At 41.3% G+C, this 27,849-nt stretch overlaps 1 protein-coding gene across 4 annotated transcripts in view; it reads left to right on the top strand.

The window, feature by feature from the left end:
• Positions 1 to 27,214, top strand: part of LOC107380405 (cGMP-inhibited 3',5'-cyclic phosphodiesterase 3A) — a 76,334-nt gene extending 49,120 nt beyond the window's left edge. Inside the window, exons 2-15 of one of the 4 annotated variants that reach the window (XM_054742721.2) lie at positions 4,288 to 4,533; positions 6,916 to 7,061; positions 7,139 to 7,254; positions 7,395 to 7,638; positions 7,821 to 7,897; positions 7,992 to 8,188; positions 8,353 to 8,490; positions 9,389 to 9,500; positions 11,068 to 11,175; positions 11,451 to 11,650; positions 16,985 to 17,188; positions 17,285 to 17,446; positions 20,094 to 20,343; positions 20,856 to 27,214. In XM_054742721.2, the coding sequence (XP_054598696.1) occupies positions 4,288 to 4,533; positions 6,916 to 7,061; positions 7,139 to 7,254; positions 7,395 to 7,638; positions 7,821 to 7,897; positions 7,992 to 8,188; positions 8,353 to 8,490; positions 9,389 to 9,500; positions 11,068 to 11,175; positions 11,451 to 11,650; positions 16,985 to 17,188; positions 17,285 to 17,446; positions 20,094 to 20,343; positions 20,856 to 21,217 (2,562 nt within the window). In that variant the 3' untranslated portion in view covers positions 21,218 to 27,214. Of the gene's footprint in view, positions 1 to 4,287; positions 4,534 to 6,915; positions 7,062 to 7,135; positions 7,255 to 7,394; positions 7,639 to 7,820; positions 7,898 to 7,991; positions 8,189 to 8,319; positions 8,491 to 9,388; positions 9,501 to 11,067; positions 11,176 to 11,450; positions 11,651 to 16,984; positions 17,189 to 17,284; positions 17,447 to 20,093; positions 20,344 to 20,855 lie in introns of all 4 variants that reach the window. The other 3 variants (XM_015951645.3, XM_015951646.3, XM_015951644.3) reach the window with 3 other exon arrangements.
• Positions 27,215 to 27,849: the final 635 nt, after the last annotated feature.

The following is a 27,849-nucleotide window of genomic DNA, read 5'->3' as shown; positions in this document are numbered from 1 at the left end:
GATGACGTCCCCGCAGTCGTCTCCTCTGATGACGTCCCCGCAGTCGGCTCCTCTGATGACGTCCCCGCAGTCGGCTCCTCTGATGACACCCCCGAAGTCGGCTCGTCCGATGACATCGCCGCCTCCTCCTCTGAAGTCGGCTCGTCCGATGACGTTGCCGCCCCTGAAGTTGGCTCGTCCGAAGTCGGCTCGTCTGGGGATGCTCTCTGTACTCAAGAGGCTGACGCTGCGTCCAGCCCGGCGCCTCCACGGTCTCCAGTTCCGATGGTGGTTTTGAGGGCCACGCCGGCCCAGCCTGCAGAGACTTTGTCACCGGCCCAGCCTGCAGGGACTTTGTCGCCGGCCCAGCCTGCAGGGATTTTGTCGCCGGCCCAGCCTGCAGGGACTTTGTCGCCGGCCCAGCCTGCAGGGCCTTTGTCGCCGGCCCAGCCTGAAGGGACTTTGTCGCCGGCCCAGCCTGCAGGGACTTTGTCGCCGGTCCAGCCTGCAGAGACTTTGTTGCCGGTCCAGCCTGCAGAGCTCCTCGTCTCCTCCTCTGCCACAGGCGCCGGCCTCCAGAGGCCCGTCGCCTCCTCTGCCGCAGGCGCCGGCCTCCAGAGGCTCCTCGCCTCCTCATCTGCAGCAGGCGCCGGCCTCCAGAGGCCCGTCGCCTCCTCATCTGCCGCAGGCGCCGGCCTCCAAGGGCCCGTCGCCTCCTCATCTGCCGCAGGCGCCGGCCTCCAAGGGCCCGTCGCCTCCTCATCTGCAGCAGGCGCCAGCCTCCAAGTGCCCGTCGCCTCCTCATCTGCCGCAGGCGCCGGCCTCCAAGGGCCCATCGCCTCCTCTTCTGCCGCAGGCGCCGGCCTCAAGAGGCCCGTCGCCTCCTCTTCTGCAGCAGGCGCCAGCCTCCAGAGGCACCTCGACTCCTCCTCTGCAGCAGGCGCCGGCCTCCAAGGGCCCGTCGCCTCCTCATCTGCCACAGGCGCCGGCCTCCAAGGGCCCGTCGCCTCCTCATCTGCCGCAGGCGCCGGCCTCCAAGGGCCCGTTGCCTCCTCATCTGCCGCAGGCGCCGGCCTCCAAGGGCCCGTCGCCTCCTCGTCTGCCGCAGGCGCCGGCCCCCGGACTCTGCCGTTCCCTGCCTCTCCATCGTCCTCTGGGCCCTCCCTCCGGGTCCCCCTCCCCCCACCCTGCTCCTGGTTCCTGTGGGCGTCTGGAATCCGCCCTTTGGGGGGGGGGGGGGGGGGGGGTACTGTCACACCCTGTCCTGTCTTCTCCTAGGTTGTAGTCTGTGTCTCCGTTAATTGCTCCCACCTGCCTCTTGTTTCCCAATCACCATAGCTCCCGTTCCTCATGTATTTAAACCCCTGCTGTTCTGTGTTCCTTGTGGTGTCATTGTTCCAGTGTCATCGTGCTTAATAAACCCATGTTAAGATTTCCTACCTGCCTGCCTCTTTCCTCCCCGGTCTGGATCCACGCCTTTCCTCCGCTCCACTCCGCGCACGTCGTGACATGAGGCCCACGTGGCAGGGGTGAGGTGGTGCTCACTCCTCACCCCTGCCACGTGGACCCATGTGATAAACCATCAACCCTGCTCAATGGTCACCTTTCCTCACGGGGTCACGCCCATTCGGACAGTGGGAGGGTTAATAGAGTAAAATAGACTGGAATGAGTTACCTTTTAAAAAATCTGTAGAAAAGAAAACAGGATAAAGATTCACCTTCCCCATTGCTTGTTGCCATCAGAACATCTTTATTTATTATAAAAGAGAAACTAATAGGGAGCCTAAGTCTCCTCCCTTTCCGGTCGGCTCATGGGTCAAAGAACGAAATCATGAATGCAAGTAAACGGGTCTAAAAGAGCTATTTTCTAATCTGCTTTGCTTTACGCCCTGGATCTCACATATGTTGTCCTTATACTTAAATGAAAAGTTATGATGTGTTTTTTGACCACATCCGTCACGTATTTTGAGACTTATCAGTTTGTAAAAGTTCGTAATTAGCATGACTACAAATCAGACATCGGTATGTCGCATATGTGATGTCACCACATAATCTCCCCTAGCATAGCTGCTACTTACCACAAGGCCAGATTTATGGTGGTTCTTTCCTCCTGAAGGAAGGATTTAAAGTTCGCTGAACTTACAGTCATTTTCCTCTATTTTTTCCGTGTCTGCTTTGATCATGTCACTTTGGTGAAGCACATTGGTAGTCCAGGATTTACTTTCACACAAAACCTATAACAACATTTCTCCTCGTTCGAGAATTAGCGTTCTTGGCATCAAAATGTGTCTTGAAAATTCATGGACATCTTATGTGAAATCCATGGCACATAACAAACAGAATTAGAAAATAACTTTTATAGCCCCAGCGACTTGCATTCATTTTTCTGTTCTTCCGGGGAGCCATGGTCTGGAAGTAGGTGGGAGGGATTTAGGCTCCCTATATAACAAGACGATCACTATATTGCTGTAGGGGTAAATATCATTGCTTTTAAGCTTAATATATTACCTTTACTTATGACCAATAAGCATTTATATTTTATATAAATATGGAGTATCACTCTGATTGGTCTTTGAATGTTTTATCAGAAGATTTAGGATTCTTTGCCTTTTCAGTGATCAAACACACTTCGTATTAATTCAGACAGAATCAGGTTTATAAAAAGCAAGAAATTTCTTTTCTAAACAAATTAAAAACAAGACAAGTTAAATAAGACAAATGTGATGGATGAATTTAAGTGGATGGAATGATGATTGAATGGTGTGTGTTTATCAGAACCTTGTATCTAGAAGAAACTGAGTTCTGAGTGTGAAAAGAATTTGGTCTGCATTAAACAAAGTTGGTTCTTATCAAAACCACATCAGACGCAATTCATGCTGTGTCTACCTCACCCTTTTGGAGACCCTCTTTGCGGATCCGGAGGTCAGGAAGGTTGGATGACCTCTGGGCACCGATGTTAAGTAGATTAACCGCAGCACCGAGATGTCACCAGGCATAACAGGTCAGAACTAGTTTGCGTCTAGAACAGCTGTTTCTGAATAGGTGAAGGAACACGTTGCTGTGTCACTGCAGGCAGGTTTTAGCTTGTCGAAAGCTTGTCAAGAGATGCGGTGGTTAGAGAGAGTTTCCTCCGGTGGCCAGTCCCGAGTTCTGCTCAAAAACTGACTGAATGCTGAATCACTCCGCAGGTGATCCTGTTTTAATATTCTCATGTTATGATTTACTTGGCCAATGGGGACGTGCCATGTTAAGAGGTGTTAACCAACAACCCTCAGAACATCACGCCTTCTCAGATACAGGATGCTCTGATTTGTGGGCAAGAAAACATCTATGTGCAGTGATGTTAACTTTAATTCATATGTTTTGAACATTGTGTATGAGTGCAGATAATGATTCACTTGTTAAACCAAACATTACTGATCACAACGTCAAAATGTTTCATTGTAATAGTAAAATTCAATTCAACTTCATTGAATTAGGCACAGATTATTCAAACATTAATACTAGTATTCATATAACATTTGTCCATTCAACCATATTATTATTTAATGATTATGTCACCTATGAGTTGTAAAAGTTCTTCTTTTGTCCTGTGAAGCAAGTGGATAGATAAGGCTGCAGCTTTGCAGAGAGGAACCTTGAGGAAGGAACATGATGTTGACAATCAGAGTGTAAACACGCAGTGGTGAATCTTTCCTGCAGCTCGGAAGATTAAGAGACGCAGAGAGGCAGATACATGTCTGTAGATGACCGGCCACTGAAAAGGTCAAACTGTTGATGAAAACTGGCCATTCCTGGACGCTACATTGCATAAACCTATATTGTTAGCTGAATAAGGTCAGCATGAAATAAGTGCATTTCCAATCTTCACACGTCTCTCCTGTTTATTGAAGTGAGGCTAAAGAAAATCTGCACATAGCAGAATTAATTAAAACATGTTTTTTATGCAGTTTTAAAGATTTGCGAATAATATTAATGTTATTAAGCACAGTTTTGCCTTGTTTTAAATAAACAATTAGGGTGTGTGTATAAAGCTTGAATTTTATACAAATATGAGTGAAGAAATTGATCCCAAGCAAAAGAGGATCTTTAATAATATAATCCATTATTGGAATGAAACAAAGCTGACTAGTGACACAGATGAGTCTGAACTGCTACCTTCAGACAGGAGGTTATGAAAGAGGGTAAATTCTTTTCAATTTTCCTGATCTCTGTAAAAAATAACACCTGCATCATGCTAGTTTTAAAAATGAACAAAGAATTCTCAAAACCATTGCATTTCTGTTTTCTTTTCATCTTGCTGTCCAGACGCCGGGCACCAGTGTGGTAGTGGACATCGCAGTGATGGGTGAGGCCCACGGCCTGATCTCAGATCTGCTGGCTGACCCCTCCCTGCCTCCCAACACCTGTAGCTCTTTAAAGGCAGTCAGCAACCTCCTCAGCACCCAAATCAACCTGCAGCCGCTGCATCGACCTCGCATCCCCACGGACACACACACCTGCTCCGACTCAGAGGAGGGGCCGGAGAAAACGGAGAGACTGGCTATTCCCAAGGTTTGTCTTCTTCCTAAAGATTAATCAGTCCTATGTCAGAGCTCTGTGATCGTTTGAGAAGCATTTTACTAAAGCAGATAACTCTGCTTCACACGTGCTAACTGGAGCGTGCTATAAACGGCTTGTTTTGAAGAGGTTTATTAAAATAATGGGATGCGTTTCTTATAAATAGATCTAAACTAGACATGTCACTGAGACGTGCCACGGTTTTTGCATAAATAGTTCGCCCGATGCACCTGTCCTTTCTCTCCCGGCCTGCAGTGCTAGCTGTTGCTTTAGGGTGATTTTTAGAGTTCTGGAGAAGGTTTACTCTCAAAAGAGTACATCAATAAAGTAAAGCATTTCCTTTTGAGATAAGAAACAGTTACACTTTTTGTTTAATTGTGTGATGTGAAACAGGATAGCCTGGCTGTAAGTAAGTGGTTGTTTGAGCCATCTGGATTCACTCAGATGAATCTGAAACAGGTGCTGTCTGATTCGAGTTCATTATAGGTGTCATGGTGAATAAAGCCACTGACACTGCTGTGACACGATTTCATATAAAGGCAGGGATCTTTATTTTGACTGTAAACCTTTCTTCTCCCATTTAGTTTCAGCAGTTTTCATCTAATTTGATTCAGTCAAACAAAAACAACAACCTTGGATTTAATTAAAGAAAGAAAGAAAACAATCTTTTATAAAGTGCGTCCCAAGATAAAAATCAAGAGGCGCTGTGATCCCCCACAAGCTCCAGTCTAGTACTAGCTCTAGGTCCGTTCCACTTTTATACAATCTAAGTAAGCCTGCTGTCTGAGAACAAAGCATCACGTTGGGAAAATAAGGAGTTGCTTTTTAAAGGATTTGTGTTAGAGATGCACCAATTCTAGTTTTATTAGCCAGTTTTGATTTCCAACTAGTCGAAACAGATGATTGACCAATTCTGATTTCTTTTTTAAAAAGTTATAATTATTGAAAACTTCTTAAAACATATTCTGATTCTTAAGAGTAAAATGTCCATGGAAAATCTGTTATTGCTGCTTTAATTACAACTTGGCAATAGTCTGTTTCAGGGATACAATGGAATGAAATTTCTTGGCCGAAACCAAAAACCAAAAATGAGAAAACCAAGACTGAACACACTGAAAGAATTGATTAAGTCAGTAATTGGAACCATAACATTTGAAGGACTGTAAAATTAACCCTTTAAGCGCCAAAATCGCAATATTGGTTTAACGAGCCAAATGAATCCCCCATAAAGTTATTACTTTACACCAGAAAATGGTGGAGATGTGTAACTTCAGTCTGAGCTACACTTTTGGGTGTTTTTATTGAAGTTTTGGTAGTTTATAGAGTTTGAACCCCCCACCCCAATGCGTGTGTGTGTGTGTATTTGTTAGCGGGTCCGCCCTCTCAGTCTGCCAGGCAACAGCATTAGTTAATTTTTTCAAACAGGAAGCGGAAGGAGAATAAGACTCTGGGAGGGGCTGACTTGCTCTTTAAGCCCTCTTACTGGCCAGTTTGATCACCAGTTGATTTCTTTGGTGCATGCAAGGGTGGAGCCATCTTTTTATTTCCCTCACTCTGCCTTCTGCGGGTTTCTGACATTTAGGTTTTGTTCTGAACTGAAATAAAACAACACATTTAGTTCAAAGACCTATTTTTTTCTGAGGAACAATTAGTGAGTATTTGCAAAATAACTAAACTGTTAGCAAGCTGCAGTTGTTGGGACTTATGGTGGGAAAAAGAGGAGATGGCAGATATAGACCTGACAAGAAACCCTGTGTGAATTGTCACTGGGTTTTACATTGCTTGAATTTTAATTGGCCTTTTGGGATTCCTCAAGTGGACTCATTACAGATGTTTACTCTGCTCTGTTGGACCATCTTCAATGATTTGGTAGATGCAGTTTTAAGATTTACACTTCTCATCATAAAAGCTGTTTATTGTGCTTATTCTGACTTCAGACATACATACAGTTCCAACTGGTGTTAGTTAGCTTGTTATGGTCTTTGAGGTTCTTCTCTGGTCACCTTCACTGACCACTGACACCACAGAGACCTTATCAAAACAGGTCCAGATTCAAAGCCAATAAGTCAATTCAGTCCAACACTCTCCAGCTTCTCCTGAGGGGTCCCAAGGCATTTCCAGACCAATGAGTTTTAGCTCTGCCCCATTGGGTTGTGCCTTCCATAGGAAGTCCACAAGGAGGCATGCCTGGATAACCTCAAATGACCCCCTGCTTCAGCAGATCCCATGAACAACCTCATGGATCTCTGTCCAAGCTCCTAGGCCTCTGGAGGGCCTGAGCTAAAAGTCTTATATTGAAACATTTTTACTTCGGCGTGCGTTTTCACTTTAACACAGGCCTTCAAAATGTGCAAATGGATTTATGTATTTCTGCAGTGTCTGAGAAGAAGTTTGCCCCCAGGATTGCTGAGGAGACTTTCATCAACCTGGACCACAACCACCTCAGCGACAGGTCTGCCCACCATCGAGCCAGGACCTGTACGCAGAGATCGCTCCGCCAGCATCAGGCTCACTCCAGACAGGTGATCACAGCATCACCTGGAGTATTGAGAGGAAACTTTAAACTCTGTATCTGATGGATTTTCTTACATTAAAGCAGTGATTCATGGAACAACTCACTGATGATGACCATCTCAAAGAGCCGCTCCATGTCCGCCTCTTGTACTGCCTCTGGCACTTCCAACCACCTGTACAGCAAACCACTCGGAAGACCAGGTGTGTGTGTGTGTGTGTGTGTGTGTGTGTGTGTGTGTGTGTGTGTGTGTGTGTGTGTGTGTGTGTGTGTGTGTTTACAATGTGACCAACAAACACAGTTTAGCACTTTACTCTAAATCACTAATGTGGTCTTTTTATAGGCTTTCCCCCTTCCAACATATCACCTCTGGGCTCTCCATGCCCATCTCCTCCCATCCAGGGAAGCCCCGTCTCCAGTCCCACGATAAAGATGTGTTCAGCGCAGCATCCTGAGCCGCCTGGGCCGCTGATAGAGCAGCCACCTGACTCTGTGGCCCCCAAGAGCCATCACAGAGCCTTAACTCACAGCCAGAGCGCCCCAAGCTCCACCACCATTCACTGGCGGCCTCCATCACTATGCAGCAGGTAGTGTTTACGAATCAGAACGAAGACAGCAACCTATCATTTTCATTTATTTATATTAAATTGTGAGTTTTTTGTATTTAGTTAAGGGAAGTGAAAGATCTTAATTATTAATATGAGATAATATGATAAAGACTGACCGAAACATGTTGTCCAGCTGAGCTTCTCCACATGCTGTCTTCCAGTTGTGGCAGGCCGTTCAACAATCGGTTAAACAATGGAATTGAATCTGGCAGTAAAGGAGACAGACTACCCCACTCAGGTACTCGTCTCACTGTTAATCATAGCTATTTCTATGGTTACAGTAGCAAAGATGCAGCAAGGCTCCACTTTTAATGCCAGTGATGTCTTCTCAGATGAGCGTGCAGTAGCATCATCAGACTATGACAGCACCTACGACAGCACCTATGAGACCAACCACAGTGACAGCAGCGACTTTGCACAAAACGATGAAGAGGGTGAAGGCGGCAAGAAGCCGCCTGAAGTCAGGGACGGTTGCAGAGACTATCCAGCAGAGGGGGTTGTTCTTCACTCTCTTCAGGCCTCTCCAGAGGTAGGCAATCTGCACAGATGGAAAAAGGGAGGGCAGACACAAAAGATAGTTTAGGATCCTATAAACATTTCACATTTAGTGACAAACAAGTCATATTTTATTTCATTGAACCTACAAAATGCCTTTTATAGCCTTTCCTGTTTCTTGATGCCTCCACCTGCCAGAAAAAGCCTATCTCTGACCTGGAGAGTCCAGTGATGCCAGGACTGGAGTCCCTGATGAGTCAGCTCAACAACTGGAACTTCCCAATTTTCAGTCTAGTTGAAAAGACTCACGGCAAGACGGGCTGCATCCTCAGTCAGGTAGCGGCACTAGCAGGTGGGGTGGGGTGGGGGGTGGGGGGTAGTTTTAGCCTGTCAGTGTGCCCCAGGGCAGCTGTGGTGACACTGTTGCTCCTCACCATCAATGGGTGAATGAATGAAAGCACTTTGGAGTCGTCTGACTCAGATAGGCGGTATATAAGTGTGAGTCATTTATCATTATCATATAAGGTGTTATGAAATACCTAGCCTCAGTAATAGTGACAAACATGCAGAGAAAAATTACTTTACATGTAACATTTCTGGTTGTTTGTGGGTCTACACACAACCACTCTAAGATTAGGACGATTCCTGACTCTTCTTCATTCACAAATTAGTCTAGTCCCAATCTAATCCAGTATTGATGAAAATCATAGCATTGCATTTAGAGATATTCTTGAAGCAATTAAAATCATTTTTAGCACAGCCCTCTTATTTAATTTCATTTGACTGAAAACTCTTATATGAACTTGTTAAAATAAACAGTTGATTGACAATTTTGATGGACTGGTGAACGTCTCCTCATCTGTTCTTAAAGGCAGCAAAACTGAGAGCTTCAGATGCACAAAATAGCAATTTATCTATACATCCAACCACAGATATATTTGATTTGACCAAACAAACATGCTTATAAAGCTGCATCATTCAGGGAATAAAGAAAACCACTTCAGCTCATGCTCACTTATAAACATTATATATTTGAGTTTTTGTAACAGCTATGCAATAAATATAGCTTCAGCAACTGAAGCAACAGTGAGGTCTCGACCCCAACTTTAGTACTTTAATTATCACATAAACAAGTCACCCTTTTCCTTCTTGAACTAAGCTATAAGGTCTAAAAAGACATTTTTAAACTTTGAAGCTAGAGTAAAACTTTAGTGACTGTGTTGTCGTTTTTCAGGTTTCCTATTGGCTCTTTGAGGACACGGGTCTGTTCGGAACCTTCAGGATTCCCATTAAAGAGTTCATGAACTACTTCCATGCTTTGGAGAACGGATACAGGGATATACCTTGTGAGTAATTGAAAAGGAAGTGTGCACGTTGCAGGGGCGTTAGCAGCCACATGGTGGCGACGTGGATCGTGAAATAAACCTGCAACTGCAGAGATTTCTGACTGTGTGTTGTTTCAGACAGAAAATGGGTTACCAACAGGAGCAAGAGCTTTTTTATTAATATTTTAGCCATTCATACAAAGCTGGAGAATCTTCAAACAAGCTAATGTATTTCATAATTCACAGAAATACTGAACTTTTCAGATGTTGAATATAAAATTGAGCCGAGTCATCAAACAGAATGAGTAGTAATCACTGGAGGCAGTAAGAAAAACAATACATTAAAACACACACACACACACACACACATATACATATGTATATATATATATGTATATATATCATCAGAAACCATCCTATTAACACTCAGCATGACCAAAATGCCTTTTTGTGGCACCAAGGTCCTTTTCTTTTCCCAAAGACTCAAGCGGCACTCAACATGAGACATTTCTAAATATTTTCTGTCTTTGTAATATTTCTATTTTAGTTTAGCTTTTGTTTATCCTCTTTGGTAAAACTTTGTTTTGCTAGTGTACATACTCTGTCATTTTTTTTTCATCCTCTATTAAAATGTAAAGATCAGTTCCATAAACGTCTCTCTAATCTGAAGTTAGAAATCCTTGGAACTTGAACAGATGTTATCCCTCCCATTTAAAACCTTTGTGCATTTTGTCATATTCTTTTCCTGCTAAAAAACCCCACCAAGATCAGCTGTCGTTATTTTTCCTGTGGTTTTATTTATACATGCACTCCTGTTTGAATTGTTAGACTGCGTGGCACACATAGCACTGTTGCATTACAGCAAGAAGGTTGCAGGTTTGAATCCTGTTTCTGCACAATGTTTGCGTGGCCCTGTGATGGACTGGAGACCTGTCCACAGTGTCCCAGACCTCTCGCTCACTTCAGCTGGAGTTAGGCACCAGCTTCACCTGAAATGTGCGGTTAAGATAATGAGATGAGATCGTGGATAACCTCCAAAAAAGCAAGAAAAATAACCACTTTCCCTCTCTTGTTGATCTCTATTCATCCTTCCACTTCTCTAAATTTGAGATGTAAGGTAATCGATCCAGTAGGGCAAACTCGGACACCTCAGCAACATCCTCCAACTCCTCTTGGGAGAATATAAGATGATCCCAAACCAGAGAGGATATAGAAAACAATTTTTAGCCATTCCCCATAGTCCCATTCCACTATCATATTTACAGAAAACCAGTAAAGGAAGTCCTAATTTGATCTTCAAAACACCTCTAGTGACTACATTTGATGTGGAGGAGCATCAACTCAACTCAGAGGAGAGGAGAGGACCTCCTCTAGCTCTCTGCCTTCTCCCAGTTGGAGGAGCTGATTGTCATCTTCACTGTTTCACACAGCTGCAAACTACCACAATGCATGCTGAAGGTTACAGACTCCCATCATCTGCAAAAAGCAGAACTCTACATTTGTATCGTTATATTCCTGTTCTTGTGCATTATATTGTTTTTCTTCATTTCATGAAGTTAATTCTTTTATTCATAACTATTCTCTCTAGATCACAACCGAATCCATGCTACTGACGTGCTGCATGCTGTGTGGTACCTCACCACTCAGCCTGTGCCGGGCTTACCCACCCTGCCGACTCAGAACGGAATACACTCTGGTGAGGATCTAGTATAAATGCTGTAACTTTCAAATTGAAACCTCAGTTTTATTGTATTCTTTTTTTACTTAGTTATATAAATGTAATGTTGCTGTAAGACAAAAAAAAAAAAACAAAGAATAAAAACTAAACAGTAAATATGTCTTCTCCATGCAACTGCTAGTCTACCAGTATCATTTTACTGTGTCAGTTGTCATCAGCTTGGTTAACAATGGGTCTGTAACATAATAAAGGTTAAGAAAAAGAGCCACTTTATGTTTCTTATTTGTTTCTAGACTCCGTGAACAGCGTTACACCTGGTATTACGGGGTTACTGGTGTCCAAACTGAGCTCTGTACTGGAGGATGGGTATGGTTCCCTCTCTGGTCTCATTCCCGCCCTGGAGCTCATGGCCCTATACGTAGCTGCTGCCATGCACGACTATGACCACCCTGGAAGAACAAATGCCTTTCTTGTGGCTACAAGCGCACCACAGGTAATTAAAGTGTGTAGGCTGGAAGAAAAAAGGGGTCTTAGATGATGGATTAGCACACACGCAGGATTGCAGTGAAGGAGGATAAGGTGCATTTGTTGTAGTTTTCACAACAAACAAGAGCAATTTCAGCTGGGATTTATAGTACCTCCAACAAACTAAGATGCAGTTCAGGTTTTCTAAAAGAGTACCTCTATATGGATGTAGATGCTGGAAATCCATCTTTAATCTTTCAAAAAACATGCTTTATTTAGTCATGTTAGTAATTAAAACTTAGTAGTAGCTTTAATGATAGAAAAATAATCCATCTATCCATTCCCCAACTGAAACAAAAATGCAATTCTCCCTCTTAAAGCCGATGAGTTTTGAGTATATTGGTGGCAAAAGAACGGACCAAGAGATGAATGGAAATATTTCTCGTTCATGCCTTATTTTCCCAAAGTCGGTGTTGAGACTAGGGATGCACCGATCAGGTTTTTTGCTGCCGATCACCGATACCGATATCAAAGAATGCTGATCACCGATACCGATCACGTGGATTGGCCAGAAATTTTCTACAACATTATAATGAGTGCTACAAACTACATAATCTAGGAATAAAGGAAATGTAACCTAATCTAAAATGGTCTGTATTAAGGTTGTCACGGTGTGAAAATTTAACCTCACGGTTATTGTGACCAAAATTACCACGGTTTTCGGTATTATCGCGGTATATTTTTAAACGTGCTACATTTTCACACAATTAAATAAATCCTGTATGTCAGGAAATATTGTCCTCAGTTTGTGTCTAAATTTTGCCTAAAATGTGTTATTTTGTAATTATGTTGTTTATTTGTTTACATTTTTCCCCTTTAGTCTTTAAAATACCAATATTTGCCCATAACTTCTTATTTTATGTCTGTTTGATGTCATCATTTTAAAAATCTTAGATCAGATGATACTCAGTACTCAAGTAGCCAGTGGCGGTTCTACATCGAATTACTCCCCGGGCGAGGCCCCCTTTGAGCGCCCCCCACCCCCAACCGCCCCCCCACCACCACCACCCCACCTGCATGAACACACGCATGTTTTCTACAAACAGGCATGTTTTATTAGAACGACTATTGAACATTCATTTTTCTAAGTTGCACATATTTACATTAATTACTATGAAGTTGTCAGAATGTAAAGCAATATACATTATATACTGTATCAAAATATATAGAATCAAATATACAAAAACAAACAATAACTAAATATTAAGAATATATGAACATAATATATAATAAATATTCTAAATAGCAAAAATATTTCACACATAACAAACTAAAGATAATCACTACAGCATTGCACTTAGAACAGAAAACACAAACTAAAATTAAAACCTAACCTTGATGCAACGTCATCAATAATGTCATCATATGAAATCTGCTCCCCTACTGAGTGATTGATACTAATCAGAGACAGGTTAGTGAGCGACCCCTGAAACATAAGTGACCTCAGGTATGACTTGATCAAGTTTTGAAAAGCTCCTCTCAGCTTGAGCCACAGTGACTGGCAGAGCAGTCCAAAAGCTGGGGTAGATCTCCAATAGATCTTTATCATGATCCATAATATTTCAGAATTGCCTCTGAAATTGTAATTTAAACTGACATAAAAAACTGTAGACTACCAAAAATGCCAACTTTTACAGAACAAATCATGTAAAAAATTATCAGTGCAGCCATCTGCAATAAACAAACAGGATAGTTAGTGGTGACTGGGGAGTTTTCTTCTGCTTGTAGAGTTGTTTTATTTATTATTATGTGAACATGATCAACATGTGTTTGTTGTTGTTCAGGCAGGCCACAGGCTGCAGCGAGCATTTAACAAATCCTAGTTTGAATCAGTAAAAAACGATTCAAGGACTTTTTTCGAACCATTTGAATGTTCGTTTCAATATTTCAGTCCTATTAGCTCTGTTAGCAATTAGTTGACCACATTTAACCGTTAAAATCCCAGTTAACTGGTTCAAAAAATTGAAAACATGCATCATGAGAGCTACATACCTTTATCTTTCTCCTCTTTTTTCTTTTTTTTCCCCCTGAATGGGGCAACTGGTGGTTTTAGCCTTTTTATGTTCATCTCTTCTGTTTGGCTCCTGACTCAGTAAGTTTCCTTTAGTCAGGACTGAACAATTTGACCTTGATGGGGGGGTGACCACAAAATCGTTTGTTTTTCCTTTTTTTATTCGGCCATTTCACACAATTCAGAGAAACCTGAAAGAATGATAGGCCTGTGTTTATGATATTATGAATGAAAAATGGAAGAACGTTAAGATGTGATTGACTTTAGCCATGTTAATACAGTTGATTCAGCCCCTGCACGCTCATTTCATTTGGGAAAGACGCAGAGGTGAATTCCCCCGCCGCACCCCTCCCCTTCCTGTTCTTCATAGACACACGGTGCACGTGAACGTTCTCAGTCAGCAGGAGCGCCTGCAGCTGCAGGGGGCGCCAACTTGCTGTTTTCAATCCAGACACTGTCATATGACAGATAATAGAAAACCTCGGTGCGGCGCAGATTTCCTTTTTTTTTTTTTTTTACTCAGCGCTTGTGCGCCCCTTTTGTGTCATGAAAAAATGCCGCCCCGGGCAACTGCCCTGTCTGCCCGTGCCTAAAACCGCTACTGCAAGTAGCCTTCTAATCAGATACTTTTTTTTTACCCTTACTTGAGCAATCCGTATATCAGGAAAATATTGTCCTCGGTTTGTGTTCTTCCAGGGAGCTTTGCAGATGTGGGAAAATGTCATCAGGCAGTAATCATTGTTAAATTCATAATTATTCTCAGAGAGAGACCAACTCTTATCTGCCCCTGGGAGCCCCGTAATGCAATAGCGTCATTTCAACACAGTGGTGTCCGCGACACGGTTTACATGCAGGTAGCGGCGCTGCGGCTGCTTTATATAGCGACTCGTTGCATTCTCCCTCAACCCAAATCCTCGGATCACGCATTTTAGCTAAAGCGCTAACGTTAGCTTGCCTTGCGTTGACTGTAAAGTTGTGGGTGATGGTCACGCAGATGTGTCATGACATTCGAAGCGTTGCTGCCTTTCACAGACACTTTTTCTGCACGTGCTGCAAACAGGATAGCCGTCCGTCTTCTATAAACTCCCTTGGCATTCTTCAAATATCTAAAATATGCCCGTACTTCTGACTTTGTCTTCTTTGAGGGATAATAAATGTCATCCTGAGCGCTGCCGTCTCCTCCTTTGACCATTATTTCAGCTTTAGCTTCAAGAAAGTTTTGTTGTAAACAAAGCGTGCGTCTGTGCCGCCGGCAACTTCAGCCGATGATACGGTGGCTGGTAAGGGTCACCGCGCCTACACCGCAGCCACGGTAAACCCACCAAGATAATATAGTTTTTTAAAAAACAAGACGGTTATTATTATTGTCAACTTTTTTTTTTTTACCGGGGTTTACCGCTACACTGGTTACCGTGACAACCCTACCTGATCGGTCTGCTTTGATCTATTTTGAAAATTCCGATCAAAACCGATAGGGGCGCTATCGGCCGATTACGATCAAATGCCGATCCATCGGTGCATCCCTAGTTGAGACCCTGCTGTTTGTCAGGGATCATTTGGCATGGGGTCTTCTAATCTACGGGAATGTAATTAAATTTATAAATGATTGCAAATAGAATATTTAGCATGACTTTTTAAATATATAAAATGATAAAAACTTTGGTTATAAAAGGAAAAAGTAAAATAATTATTAAAGAGCCTCAGTGTTATTTTACTTTAAAGCGACAATGTGTAGTTTTTACCACCTGGAAATAACCATCGAAATGCCGTTTAAAAGTATGAAAAATATTGACGGTTCTGTAACATGTAACCATATAAAACAGGTATAAAATACATGGGAGCAGGCCTATGGCCCAATCCCAATACTTCCACATTTGCGCCCTTCAATTGTACGATTGCCCAAGTCCGCATTGATCTGGACTTGGGCGATCGTGCAATTGAAGGTTATTATTTACGATCCACTGCTGTGGGAGAAATGGCTTAAGTGTCTTTTCTGAAAATATCTATTTTGAAATGAAAGTAGTTCATTTTAGTACAATTAATTGATGCTCTGGATGTTTTAGACAAAACAACAATGAATGTAGATTTATTTCAATTATGTTTTTTGTTATTTGTTTGAAAGTTGTTAATAAAGTTTTTTTCTAGAAAGTAGCACAACGCCCAGCATCCCGGCGTGTGTTGCGGTCAATGATGCAATCCTCCCTGTCCCAATTTGGCGACTATTTGCACACTTGTGTACCACACACTCAAAGCCTTACTGCACATTTCCTCCTTGTGCACTTCACAAAAGACGGTAGAGTCCAGTGCAAGTGTTGGGATTGAGCCTATGCCTCTGGGCAACACCATGTTTCCTTCTACAGGAGCCCGTAAGGACAAAACGCATTTACTGATTTTTAACTCATTCACTGCCATTGACGACTAAAGTCGTCATTTTAAATCCAACCGTTCTCTACCAATAATGACTAAAGTTGTCATTTGCATTTTTTTACTGTGTGGGCATCGGAACGAGCCCCCGCACCGTGAGAAAAAACATCTCAGCTCTAAAGCTGATCTTCATCTGCGTATGTCACACGTCACGTGATCAGGAAGCAGAAAATCCATGTGTTAGGAGATTGTTTTTGGCTGCTGCTGTAAAAAAAAGTGAGGCGCGAACCGGAAAAGCTTCTGCCGATCACAATTCAAGAACGGATTATGAAAGAACAGATAAAGCTCGAAACGCGCGGATTCTTCCTGCTTTGGCGTCGACATCATCCTAGCACGCTCAGTGACGTTCTGTGACTTAAAAAAACTGTAAAACGGTGAGAAACACTGGCAGTGAAGGGCTTTACCGATCAGGAAATGCCTGGCAGCGAATGAGTTAACAAGGGGGTACAAAACATTCGACATTCAGAAATGTTGTTTTAAACATTTTCCTCTTCACTCTTTGCCAGTGATGAAAGGGAGTCTGATGTGTTGTCATTTTGCTGGAGTTGAACAATCAAAGTACTTGTTCGAAAATTGTGCTACCAGGTATTTTTGACCTTAATGGCCCTCCGTTCGTAATGTCTTACTTAAACACAAAAAAATCCTCTTGCTTGCAATGATTTAGGTATGCACTGCCCCCTGTCGCCAGGGGAAATGTACATCGTTACTTTAACTATAAGTTGTCGGGGTCAAGAGTTTCTCATTTGCAAAACACCTTTGGAAAAATGTGATGAGATCAAAGCAACTAAAGGAGCCCCTTTCTCTTTCAACGTTCCAATAACTAGTTCTAATAACACAGTTTCATTTCTTTGTTTTCTTCTACTTCAGGCTCTTCTATACAACGACAGATCCGTTTTGGAAAATCATCACGCAGCCGCAGCCTGGAACCTCTTCATGTCCCAACCTGAATTTAACTTCCTAGTTAATCTTGAACATGTAGAGTTCAAGCGGTTCCGCTTCCTTGTCATTGAAGCCATTTTGGCCACTGACCTAAAAAAGCACTTTGACTTCCTCACAGAATTCAATGCAAAGGTAAAGAAAGGCACTCGGGCTGTTTCTAAATGGTTCATCTCTGTTTTAGCTCTTCTGTCACACAGTTGTTCTTCGTTTTTGCTCCCATCTCCTCAGGTGGGTGACGACGGAGTATCGGGAATTGATTGGAGCAATGAGAACGACCGATTGTTGGTGTGTCAGATGTGCATCAAGCTAGCCGATGTCAACGGGCCACTTAAGTGTAAAGACCTGCATCTGCAGTGGACAGAAGGGATTGTCAATGAGTTCTATGAACAAGTAAGTCTATAAAACCTAGAAAGACCGTTCTACGTTCTCTGAAAAGAACATTTAAAACCCATAAAGGTTGGACTAAATAAATGCACATTTGGGGTGGGGTTAGAATATTTTATACAAAGATGATTAATATTCATTTAATAAAGGAATGAAGACTGATGCTGTGAATTCCTCCTCTCGGAACAGGTGAGAATAACCATGGAGACTAATGACTCAGGTTGTGACTTACCGTCATGGCGGAACTCAAAGAGGCTGCATCATTTCTGTAATATGATTGAAAACTAAACTATCTTGAAACAGGTGAAGGGATTTCAGTTTTTAATGACCTTAGCCACCAGGGGTCAAGAGGTTTGACCATTCAAAATACTTTACCATTATGTAAATCCTGGATTGAAAAATATGGATTTGAAAAATTACTTGGAATGTTTTTGTTTATAATTTAACGACATTGTTGATCTTTACATTCATTGACAGCAATTACAAACGCTGTAAATCATTTTTTTAAGCATAAAATGCATTAGCATGATCCCTCACAAAACCTAAAACAAGTTGGACAGACATCTTGTTAAAATGTAGTTTGGTGCACAGGTCAATGAGAGAACATGAAATCTGATTATTACTCTTTAAATACGTTTAGGTCCACCACCTTTATTTCCCCCTGATCTCAAAAGGCCGTTTCTCTTTGCTCTCCTCCCCAGGATCAAGGACTGCAACAAAACATGTACCTCTGCACATAACCAAGATTTAAAGTTGTTTTATGCTTAAGGACACTTAACCCAGAACCCTTTGTGTGTAAATGCATGTTCCTTCTACCTGAAACAGAACTTTCAAAGCACTTATCGGCTCATGAATGTGTCAATGTAGCCCGAAGCCTGGCAACAAATCCTTCTCTGAACTACCATAAAGATAATTATGATTAGCCACAGAAATAGAAATATTGCCTAGCAACCACGTTGTAAATGCACATTTATTCATGTTAAGACACATGTACTGGCACATGTACAGAAGTATTTTTTAGAAGGTTTCATTCATTTTTTCCCCAGCAAACAGTATCAGCAAATGACACGTATGTTTACTCTGTTCCAATGAGGACAACTGGTATTGCTGGAATTATAAAAACTGCGTTCTGATAATTGGGGCGAGCATCGAAACGCCAAGGCTGTGAGTGGTTTCGTTTTCCACTGGGGAGACGGATTGACCTAAATGTGTCATCCCTAACAGCCCTCATTCAGAAACATCACAGGCTTTCTCTGGTTCAGAGTTGGCTCGCATGTAAACAAACACATTTCCTTTCTGCTCCGCCGAGCGTCACTTCAACATCCAAAGCATCTGAAATACCTGGTTATTGGAGTCTAAATTTCCTCTCCTCACTCAGACTGCAGCTCTACACACAAACCACTCACAGTAATTACTGACGCCATCCAGGTTTTTGGTTGCCATGGCAATTGGATCACTTACTCCATTTTTTCAACAGCATGGAAGCCCCAACATCAAACACAACAGCAGCATCCTGCACTGAAATCGTATTCAGAACCGTTCTGCAACATAAACCCCGCTTTTAAAGTTATTTATTTCATGATGATGATCTGCAGGAACTAATATTCCTTCAGACTAATCCCACTCTACCTGTCAGATGTATGTTATTATCTATCTCTGCAGATAGATATTTGGACACAAGGACTTCAAGTATCTCAGGGATAAGAAGCAACACAACTTTACTTTATCTATAATTTATCTAAACTGATTACAAAACATCTCAAATGTTAGTCTCCTTTTATTCTGACTCACACTAGTCTGAATGTTTCTGCCAAGGTTTATTTTGACTGTGTGAGTACAAATACTTGACATAACTGCAGGGAAATCTTCTCAGTCTGATTTAGAAAGAACAGATTAGCTCCAGTTAGAAATTATCTTTTATTTGTGGTCGTCTTGACCTACTTTCAGGAGCCTCTACCCAGAGGTTGAGTATGTGGGACACTTACTAATACGTTCTTGCGTGTATTTTCAGATACGTCTGTATCTGTTGAATTTTTTCAACTACGAGCAAACATAATTACAAAAGTCCATCATCATCATTCTTTATGTGAACAGTCAGTCTTCTAAAGTGGCCTTGGTCTGTTATTCTACATAGACACATCTAATATGACCGATGACTCATTCAGGCATTAAAAGGCGTCCTTACTCGAAGGACAAATGGGCTCTGTGTTGACTCATAACACATGACTCAGCAAAGAAATTGTTTTAAATCAGATCTTTTCCTTAAGTCTGTCACAACGACAAAAAAACTCACACCAGAAAAACCTAAGGAGACACGGTGAGGGCTAACAACAGAATCTGAGAGGAGAGAATGAAGGGAGCTTATACGCTGTAGAAGGTGATAAAGAACAGATGATTTACAGGCAGGTGTGTGTAGTTAACAGGTGGTCAGAGGAGAATAAACAAACCTCAGAACCACAACGGACACAGATCAGGACAAGTTTAGCACCAACAAGTTGATTGCCAAAATTTTAGCTATTTGAAACGTAACAGATGATCAGCTGAAGGATGACGGGTCTCTCAGGTCCTGTTTCAAGTATGATTGATACCCCACCCCTGTCCTCAGCACATTTTTTGTGTAACTTACTGAACAGGCATTTTTAAATCCCCTTAGGGTGATGAAGAAGCAGCCATGGGCCTTCCCATCAGTCCATTCATGGACCGGTCTGCCCCGCAGCTCGCCAAACTGCAGGAATCCTTCATCACACACATAGTGGGCCCACTGTGCTCCTCCTACGACTCTGCTGCTCTCATGCCGGGGCGCTGGGTGGACCCGTCTGATGGGGAATTGGACCCAGAGACGGGAAAGGAGGAACAAGACACAGAAGAGGAGGAGGACATCGCAGATGAAGACACCTCCATAGGTTCTCTCTCTGTAACTGACTCAGACAAGTCATCATAGCTGAATCAAGTGACTACTACAGGAGATGCAGAAGTTTCAAGAAAGAATGTGTTTTCCTAAAACATTTTCAAATCATTTAGTTAGAAATTGTATGGAAGCTACTTTGCAACAAGGCAGCTATAAACTAGTGGGGGGACAGATTAAAAGAAGACATCAAAACTCACAGGAGGAGATAGGTTTCACATTTGGTTTAACAAACAGACCGTAGGGGGTGCTAAAAGCTAGCCGAAACTACAAACTATCCATTTAAAAGATGGGTTCCAGGCACCATCAGTAACTGTCCAACTATCTAGAGGGCATATTTTTCTTTTGCAAATATATTGAAGAGTGAAACAGCAGAGAGAGGCCCTGAGATTGGCAAATGTTTAAAGACCTCCCCCACAAATGCAATTTGTCTCCAACAGCTAAAGCCCACTGAGATGCTTAAAATTACTTTTGATTTTATATTCATGCCTTTTGTCTTTTATCTTACAGAGCTGCAAGAAACCAAAAAAATGCACAGAAGAAATGTGTTTTGCCAGATCACGCAGCATATTTTGGAAAACCATGAAATGTGGAAGCGTGTGATTGCAGCAGAAGCCTCTGAGGAGACCAAGGAGGCAAAGCCCAACTGCTTAGGCAACCCCAGTGATCCCATCACAGCGATCCGCGAGGAGGAGGAGGAGCAAGTGAGCAAAGAGCAAGAGGAGGAGCTAGCGGACGACCTTGATGAAATGGAGCAGGTTTCAGCTTTAGAGGAAGAGGAAATCCTTCCACAATCAGAGACTTCAGGAGAAAAAGAGGAAGATCCCAAAAGAGATTATGAACTTGAACCTCTTTTTAAACCAGGAATCTGACCATTTTGTTTCTTAACTGAACTCTTTCTATGGTAGCCAGCACATCACTTTGACACAACACTGTAGACGATGTTTTGGGTAAAACGTGCCTAAATAAAACAGGGTTAAGGACTGCGATGAACACATAAACCGGTACATCTGACGAGGAGGGAGATGAGCAAAGAGGAAGCAACGGAAGAAGAAACAATAATAAACTTTAAATATGGACTGAATTTGTTTTCAGTTTAGTTTTTTACTCTGGATCTGGTGAGCTGCCCTAACCCAGACCAAACACACGGATCCACTCCTCCTGCAGAGTTCCACACTGTCAACCCATTTGGATGGAGACATGCAGCAACCCTTTTCATCAGGAAAACGGGATGAAAATCAGGGAACGCTGTGAGGGAGGAGTTGGTGGTTGTGCGTTGGGTACACTAACACAACACAGATTCACCCATGAACTCACTCTCATGATGCAGAAAAACACATTCCACACACACAAAATATTTAACCAAGAGGTCTGTTGCTCAGAAAGCTTTACTTTTGCCTTTTCTCCCAGGTCTTTCTCTCACTCTCTCTACAGCACACCTACACGCTTCAAGGCCGCTCAACTCAGGAAGGCAGAAACACAAAGGACTTCCAGTGTCCTTCCATCTAGCAGATTTTTATCCTCATTTGCTTTCTGAGACATTTTTAGAAAAGAATGGGTGCTTTTGTAGAATGTTACAGGAGTCTGTGAGGGATCAAATGCAGAATCTTTGGGAAACATTAATCGGACAGGGTAGGGATCAATCTTTATTACCCTACATAGCTTAATGACATCCAGGTGGCGCTGTTTGTCCACAGAACTGTGTGTAGAGTCCCAGTTAAGGATTTTATTAAATTCACAAAAGCAAAAGAGGAAAATGAGGAAACAATGAGGTCATCTTTTAAGAAAAGCAGAATATGGGAGGAGTATCAAAAACTGTTTAATGATGGTGTAGCAGGGGCTGAGTTGTAGCAAACAAAACAAAATTCATAATTAGTGAAAGCACTTTATGCAAATGAGAAGCTGATACTGTCAGTCTGCAGGAAGTAAAGCTGGACAGGTTGTGTTACTGGTCCTTTACTCGAGCTTTAATGCATCTTTTCTTACAGCTGAAGGAACATGTCTTGCTTAGAGAAGCTGCAAGAGTTGAGCTGATGGATGTAAGAGATAAATGTCTGAACTGCCCTTCTGTCTTTCTGCTTTAAACCTTAAGCAGACATGGAGTTTGAGCAGCTGCAGATCCCCGACAGACGAGCTGAAGAGCAGGATGGGACTAAATGATGACAGTTATTGATAGTTGGTATGGTTTGGTGAGTTTCTGGGTTATAACTGATCACTTACAAAACCCAGCAAGCCAAAAACTTAAGTTTCCTTTAAACAAAACACCTTTTCCTAATTTGGATGGAAACAAACAATCCGATCAATTAAACAAGCCTATTTGCGTATTATTATGTTTGGCAGGACTTGCTCTTTTGTAGTGCAGTTTCTTTACTGAGAATGTGCTAATACTGCTCAAATTGTGAAGAAAGCCTTGGCTGCATCAGTTGCACTGTTATCAAAATGCCCATTGTGCACAAGAGGGCTAAAGTGTGCAGCATAATACCCTTGACTGCCTGTTGTCTTTGCTCTCTCACTCTTTGCTCAAGAGCTTGTGTGTAATTCTGTGAATCAGAAAGCCCAGCTGGATCAGAATTCCAGATTATTATTCATGTTTTAGTTTAAAGACTTAGATGTGTGATGAATGTTCGCTCACTCGGCCTTCAGAGAAAGACCTGCTTTTGAAAAGCTTAGCACCATTTTTTATGTTAAAACTACTTAATAGGAAGTAAAGTTATAAGTATTAAATCTCTACAGAAAAATGGTGCAAAGCTCCATCAGGGTCAGAAGTGAGTTTCTCCCTTGAGTAGAGGAGTTTAGGAATCGTGATGTCTTTTTTATGAGTGATGGCAGAAGGAAACAACAGATTGACAAATTGAGGGCAGGAGATTCAGCTGAACAATCAGTCAATTTAAGTTTGAAATGATTCTGAAAGTGTGCAATCTAGATCTCTCTCCTGGTTGGCTCCCGTTGGAGACTTTCCAGGCACATCCCTCCAGGAGGAGAGACCTCAGGGCCATCCCTGGTATAGGAACACCTTGGGACATAGTCGTCTGATTTTCCACCCAGATTTGGATAAGGGACAGAAGATGGATGGATGGATGGATGGATGGATGGATGGATGGATGGATGGATGGTAATTTACTCCAAGATTAACAGTATATCATAAAAAGGACAGAATGGTCTAATTCTTTTTAAAAGTTGGATTTAAGATCTCGTTGTAGCATTTTTCTTCCACTGATTTCTTGATGCAATTCATTAAAGGCCAAGTTCACTGAGAAACCATTTCTACTTATTATTTTTTTCAATATAATCGCTCACTCTTGAGTTTAACAATCAGGCTGAACGTGAAAATAGTGTCCTACCCCTATTTCCTGTGTTAATCGACAATAGAAAACAAACAAGAAAACACCCGGATTACAAAAGCTAGTTACAATTGCACGTCCATTATGCCAAATTAGCATGGACTCACCCATCATGGCTCACAACAGGAAAGGATGTTTATTTTAGTGTCCAGGAGAGAGCAGAGCACACCTTGGCTAGTAGAAGCTAACTGTTAGCATTAGCAATTCCTTCAGTCTTGTGTTAATTTTGGAAAGTAAACCAATTAAGTTTGCTCCTCCTACATTTGCTTCTCATACAGTTAAAATGTTATTTTTTTAACTAACTACTGATTTACCGTAATTTCCGGACTATAGAGTGCACCTCAATATAAGCCGCACCGGGCTAAAAGCCGCAGATATATACTGAATTGAAAACGTAGTTTAACTGAACGTAACTGAACTGATCAGTATCAAACAAGACAGAAAAGTTATTGATTAGTTTATTCATCGTACTCCTGCACACTGAAACCACTGAAGTCATCATCTTCTTCAGTGTCGGAGTTGAACAGCCTCAGAAGAGCTTCGTCACATACCTTTTCTGTGGTGATCTCAGTGTCGCTCTCTGTGTTGCTGTCATCATCCCGGGGTGAAGCTGGGAAAACAAGCAGCGCCGTTTTACTGTGAAAAAAAATCATCCTGGGCGCTTTCCGTAGCACTCCTTTAACCATTCCTGCATTAGACTTTCCAGCATCCATCCTTTCTGGTTGACTAAAGCCGCACCTCATTATAAGCCGCATGGTTCAAAGCGTGGGGAAAAGTAGCGGCTTATAGTCCGGAAAATATGGTACTTTGATTGTGGTAATTTTTTTCTGATTTCATCTACATTTGATGCATACTAATCCAAAACATTTCAGTTGTCAAAACATGTTTCTGCCTTTCCTCCATTATTCTAGCCTCCTAAATTCACTTTAGTAATCAAAGAGACGTAAATGAACCCAGGCTGGTGTAGATGTATGAGTTGCTATATATGTTCCAAACATTAAAGCATGTTGTAAACCAGGCAAAAGCATGACGGTTGGTTCATATGTGTGTGTATAATAGCAGCCATGTGGATAGTGCCTCTGTTTGGAGCTCTGTTTGTGCAAGTCCTTAGAAATCAACAACGCAAGCATTTTCATTCAGAAAAAAGCAATATGTGAGTGTAGAATAGAGAGAACTGTGACTGCATGTGATGAAACCACAAGGTCAGCCATGGTAACATTTGAGTCTGCAGGTATCCTCAACACTGTGCATGACAAAAGTATTTACAAGAGCTGTGTAGGGTTTTAGAAGGCACCTATGTTATGCCTGCTTTCATTTTAAAGAAACTTTAATTTCTCTTATGTGGCCATTTAGTGGAGTCCAGCAGCCACATCAACCATGCAGCAACATCTTAAATGATACGTGTATTTATAATGTTATCATTTTTAATCATATTTAGGAGGGTTCAAAAATCTGGAGATGTGTCTTTGCTGTACCCATATTTTATTCCCAGACTATGAGCTTTAGTTGACAACAAAAATAACAGACTTACATAATGGAACCAAATACAAGGTGAATAAAGACTTGTCTTAAATACAGCTGCCTTTTCGAAGAAAACAAACAAACAAAAACTATGTGAAGTACAATGCATAAAGTAATTGACTTGTCTTAAGTAAACTATAAAGCATGGGCATGACCCATAAGTCATAGACAACTTCTCATCAAGGACTACGTTATTGACACTTGTGGGGAAGCAGATCTTCATTAGATAATTCATTATTTGCATAAACAAAAAATAAATGTTTTTTCTTACGGTTAAATTAGTAAAATATTATTATTTTATCCTGTGAACAATTAAGATAATTTAATTTTTTAACAAGATTCCAACTTTAAAAAAATCAGCACCTTCAGTCATAACATTAAAACCACTTCTTGTTGGAAAATCTCCATTCTGCCATTCACACTGATGCCATCTCCTTCCTAAACAATTACAACCCCTGCAGAAGTGGCAGAAAAAAATGTTAATCCAACAGACAAACTAATCAAAACACCAATCTGGTGATAATGATCAGTATGCATCTGTGGAAGCCAACGATCCACCTGGTCCCAAAGACTCAATTCCAACATCCTCGTGCCGGATACTCCAAATAGCCCCGGAACTGTTTGAGCTGTTTTAGCTGCAAAAACAAAACACTGAAATTTGGGCGGGTGGTCATAATGTTATGGCTGGCCCATGGAATATGTCAACAATAAAAATGAAAGGGTTTTCTGCCCATCTTTATGCGATTTTAGGATTTCTGTTACAGAAAAGCATGCAAAGCTGTTATTACAAAGTATAGTTAAGCATAAAAGTTCATGAAACTTAACCAGGTTGAGATTTGTATGACTGGAAGGTTAAAACTTGCCTCTGACTGCCGTGTTTCATTTAGAAACATCCATAAATGCAAGAATCACCTGATTTTGGTCTCTAGACCATGTTTTTGTTTTGTGCCTGGCACACTTTCTCTCTTGGGTGTCACATTTTATAAATAAAAGGCCCAGAAAAACTATAATTTCATTTACCCAAAGCAAGAATAAATGCATTTCCTTAAAGACAGAAAAAGTTAGCTGCTGACTGGAATTATTTGTGCAAACCAAAACAATGTTTTATTTAGTTTTCCACTTTTGGTGATTTGCACAAAACAAGCCCTAAACAAAAGCATCTTCTAAATGTCACTTTAAAAAAAAATCTTTGACAATGTTATTTAGAACTGGGTGAGGATATATGCATGTGTTATGATCTCATGTGACAGCAGACATTTTAAAGAAAATCCAGAATTCTCAGCAGTTATCTAAAGGACCAGAGCTCGCAGTGTTGTCTGCATCTTTACTGGGATTTTTTCACTGCCGTAGCGCGACGACGTAGCTCACCAGCCCTTCTGTTCTCAGCCTGAAGCCACCGCAAACCAAAAACACGTCTGCTTTTACCACCGTTTCTTGTTTCAGTTCATTTACAAAGAGGGACATGCTCCTGTGTCAAACCAAAGCTTTTCACGTGTGCACACTGAAAGCTTTTTCTCGTTTGTCACAAAGAAAACCAAAACAACATTGTATTTTTTTCCTTCCACCATCTTTAACTGTAGACAAACAAGGCTGGTGTGTTTTCATCTCCACCTGCAGGCTCAATTCTTGACTTTCTCTCCAGTATTTTGCACTTAACAAATGTAGCAATACCTACAGGATGGAGGGAGACTTGTGTGGTTCACCAGTATTTAAGTGAAAAAATGACATTTTATTTCAGTATCTTGTTTGGTTTTGTATAAAATATACACTGTACAGATTCAAAAATATATTAAGACTAATGTCTTTAAAAAAAGTATTTATTTTTACTGTTTTGTAATTAAGACACAATACTGTAGCTCCTCGATTGCCAGACTTACTGGAAGTGCCTCTCAACAATGTACAACAAAGTAACTATACAATATACTGGGATTATTAGAACCCGTCACTAGCAAAGCATTGATGTTGTATTGTGACTACTGTTGAATAATAAGATTTATTAATGCTGCATGTGTCTCTTGTTTTTTCTGTTTTACCATTGCATATCTTTTTAAAGGTTAAGTTCAATTTAAAGTTCAACTTTTGGCAAAATACTAGGAAAGCACAAAGTATCTGCATAGTCACTGGTATCGGTCAATCTTAGTCATCTTTTAAACACGTCAGTATCAGTCTAATAATTAAAACTGGATCGATATTCACAACTAGGGGGTGGTCTCTATCACAATTTCCTGTCAGGCTTGACCCCTGGATGCACTGGAAGTGTCCTTTGCTCTTTCAGGCAACATAATAAACATAAATCCTATGAAAATTTGACAAATTAGGAATTATTTCAAAATAAAAAATTAAAATTTAGGAAACTGCAGCCATTTTAAATCAGCAACAATATATGTTGGTCTAGGTTATATTATATATAACTAGATGAACATTTACACCTACTTTAAAATGAACTGTATCACCTTTATTAAAGAATAGCAATCATTTTTGCTGTATTACTAAACACAACAGCTCATTACTGGTTTAATATTTTTAAAACATTATTTGTATGTTTGCAGAAAGTTAGACTACAGATTGAACGCACAAATGTTGGTACAAAATTAATTTATGTCAGTGATTCAACTTAAAAGGTTAAACTAATATATGAGACA

Source organism: Nothobranchius furzeri, chromosome 13 (genome assembly GCF_043380555.1).
Source record: "Nothobranchius furzeri strain GRZ-AD chromosome 13, NfurGRZ-RIMD1, whole genome shotgun sequence".
NCBI lineage: Eukaryota > Metazoa > Chordata > Actinopteri > Cyprinodontiformes > Nothobranchiidae > Nothobranchius > Nothobranchius furzeri.
This window is presented reverse-complemented; position numbering and strand designations above follow the sequence as displayed.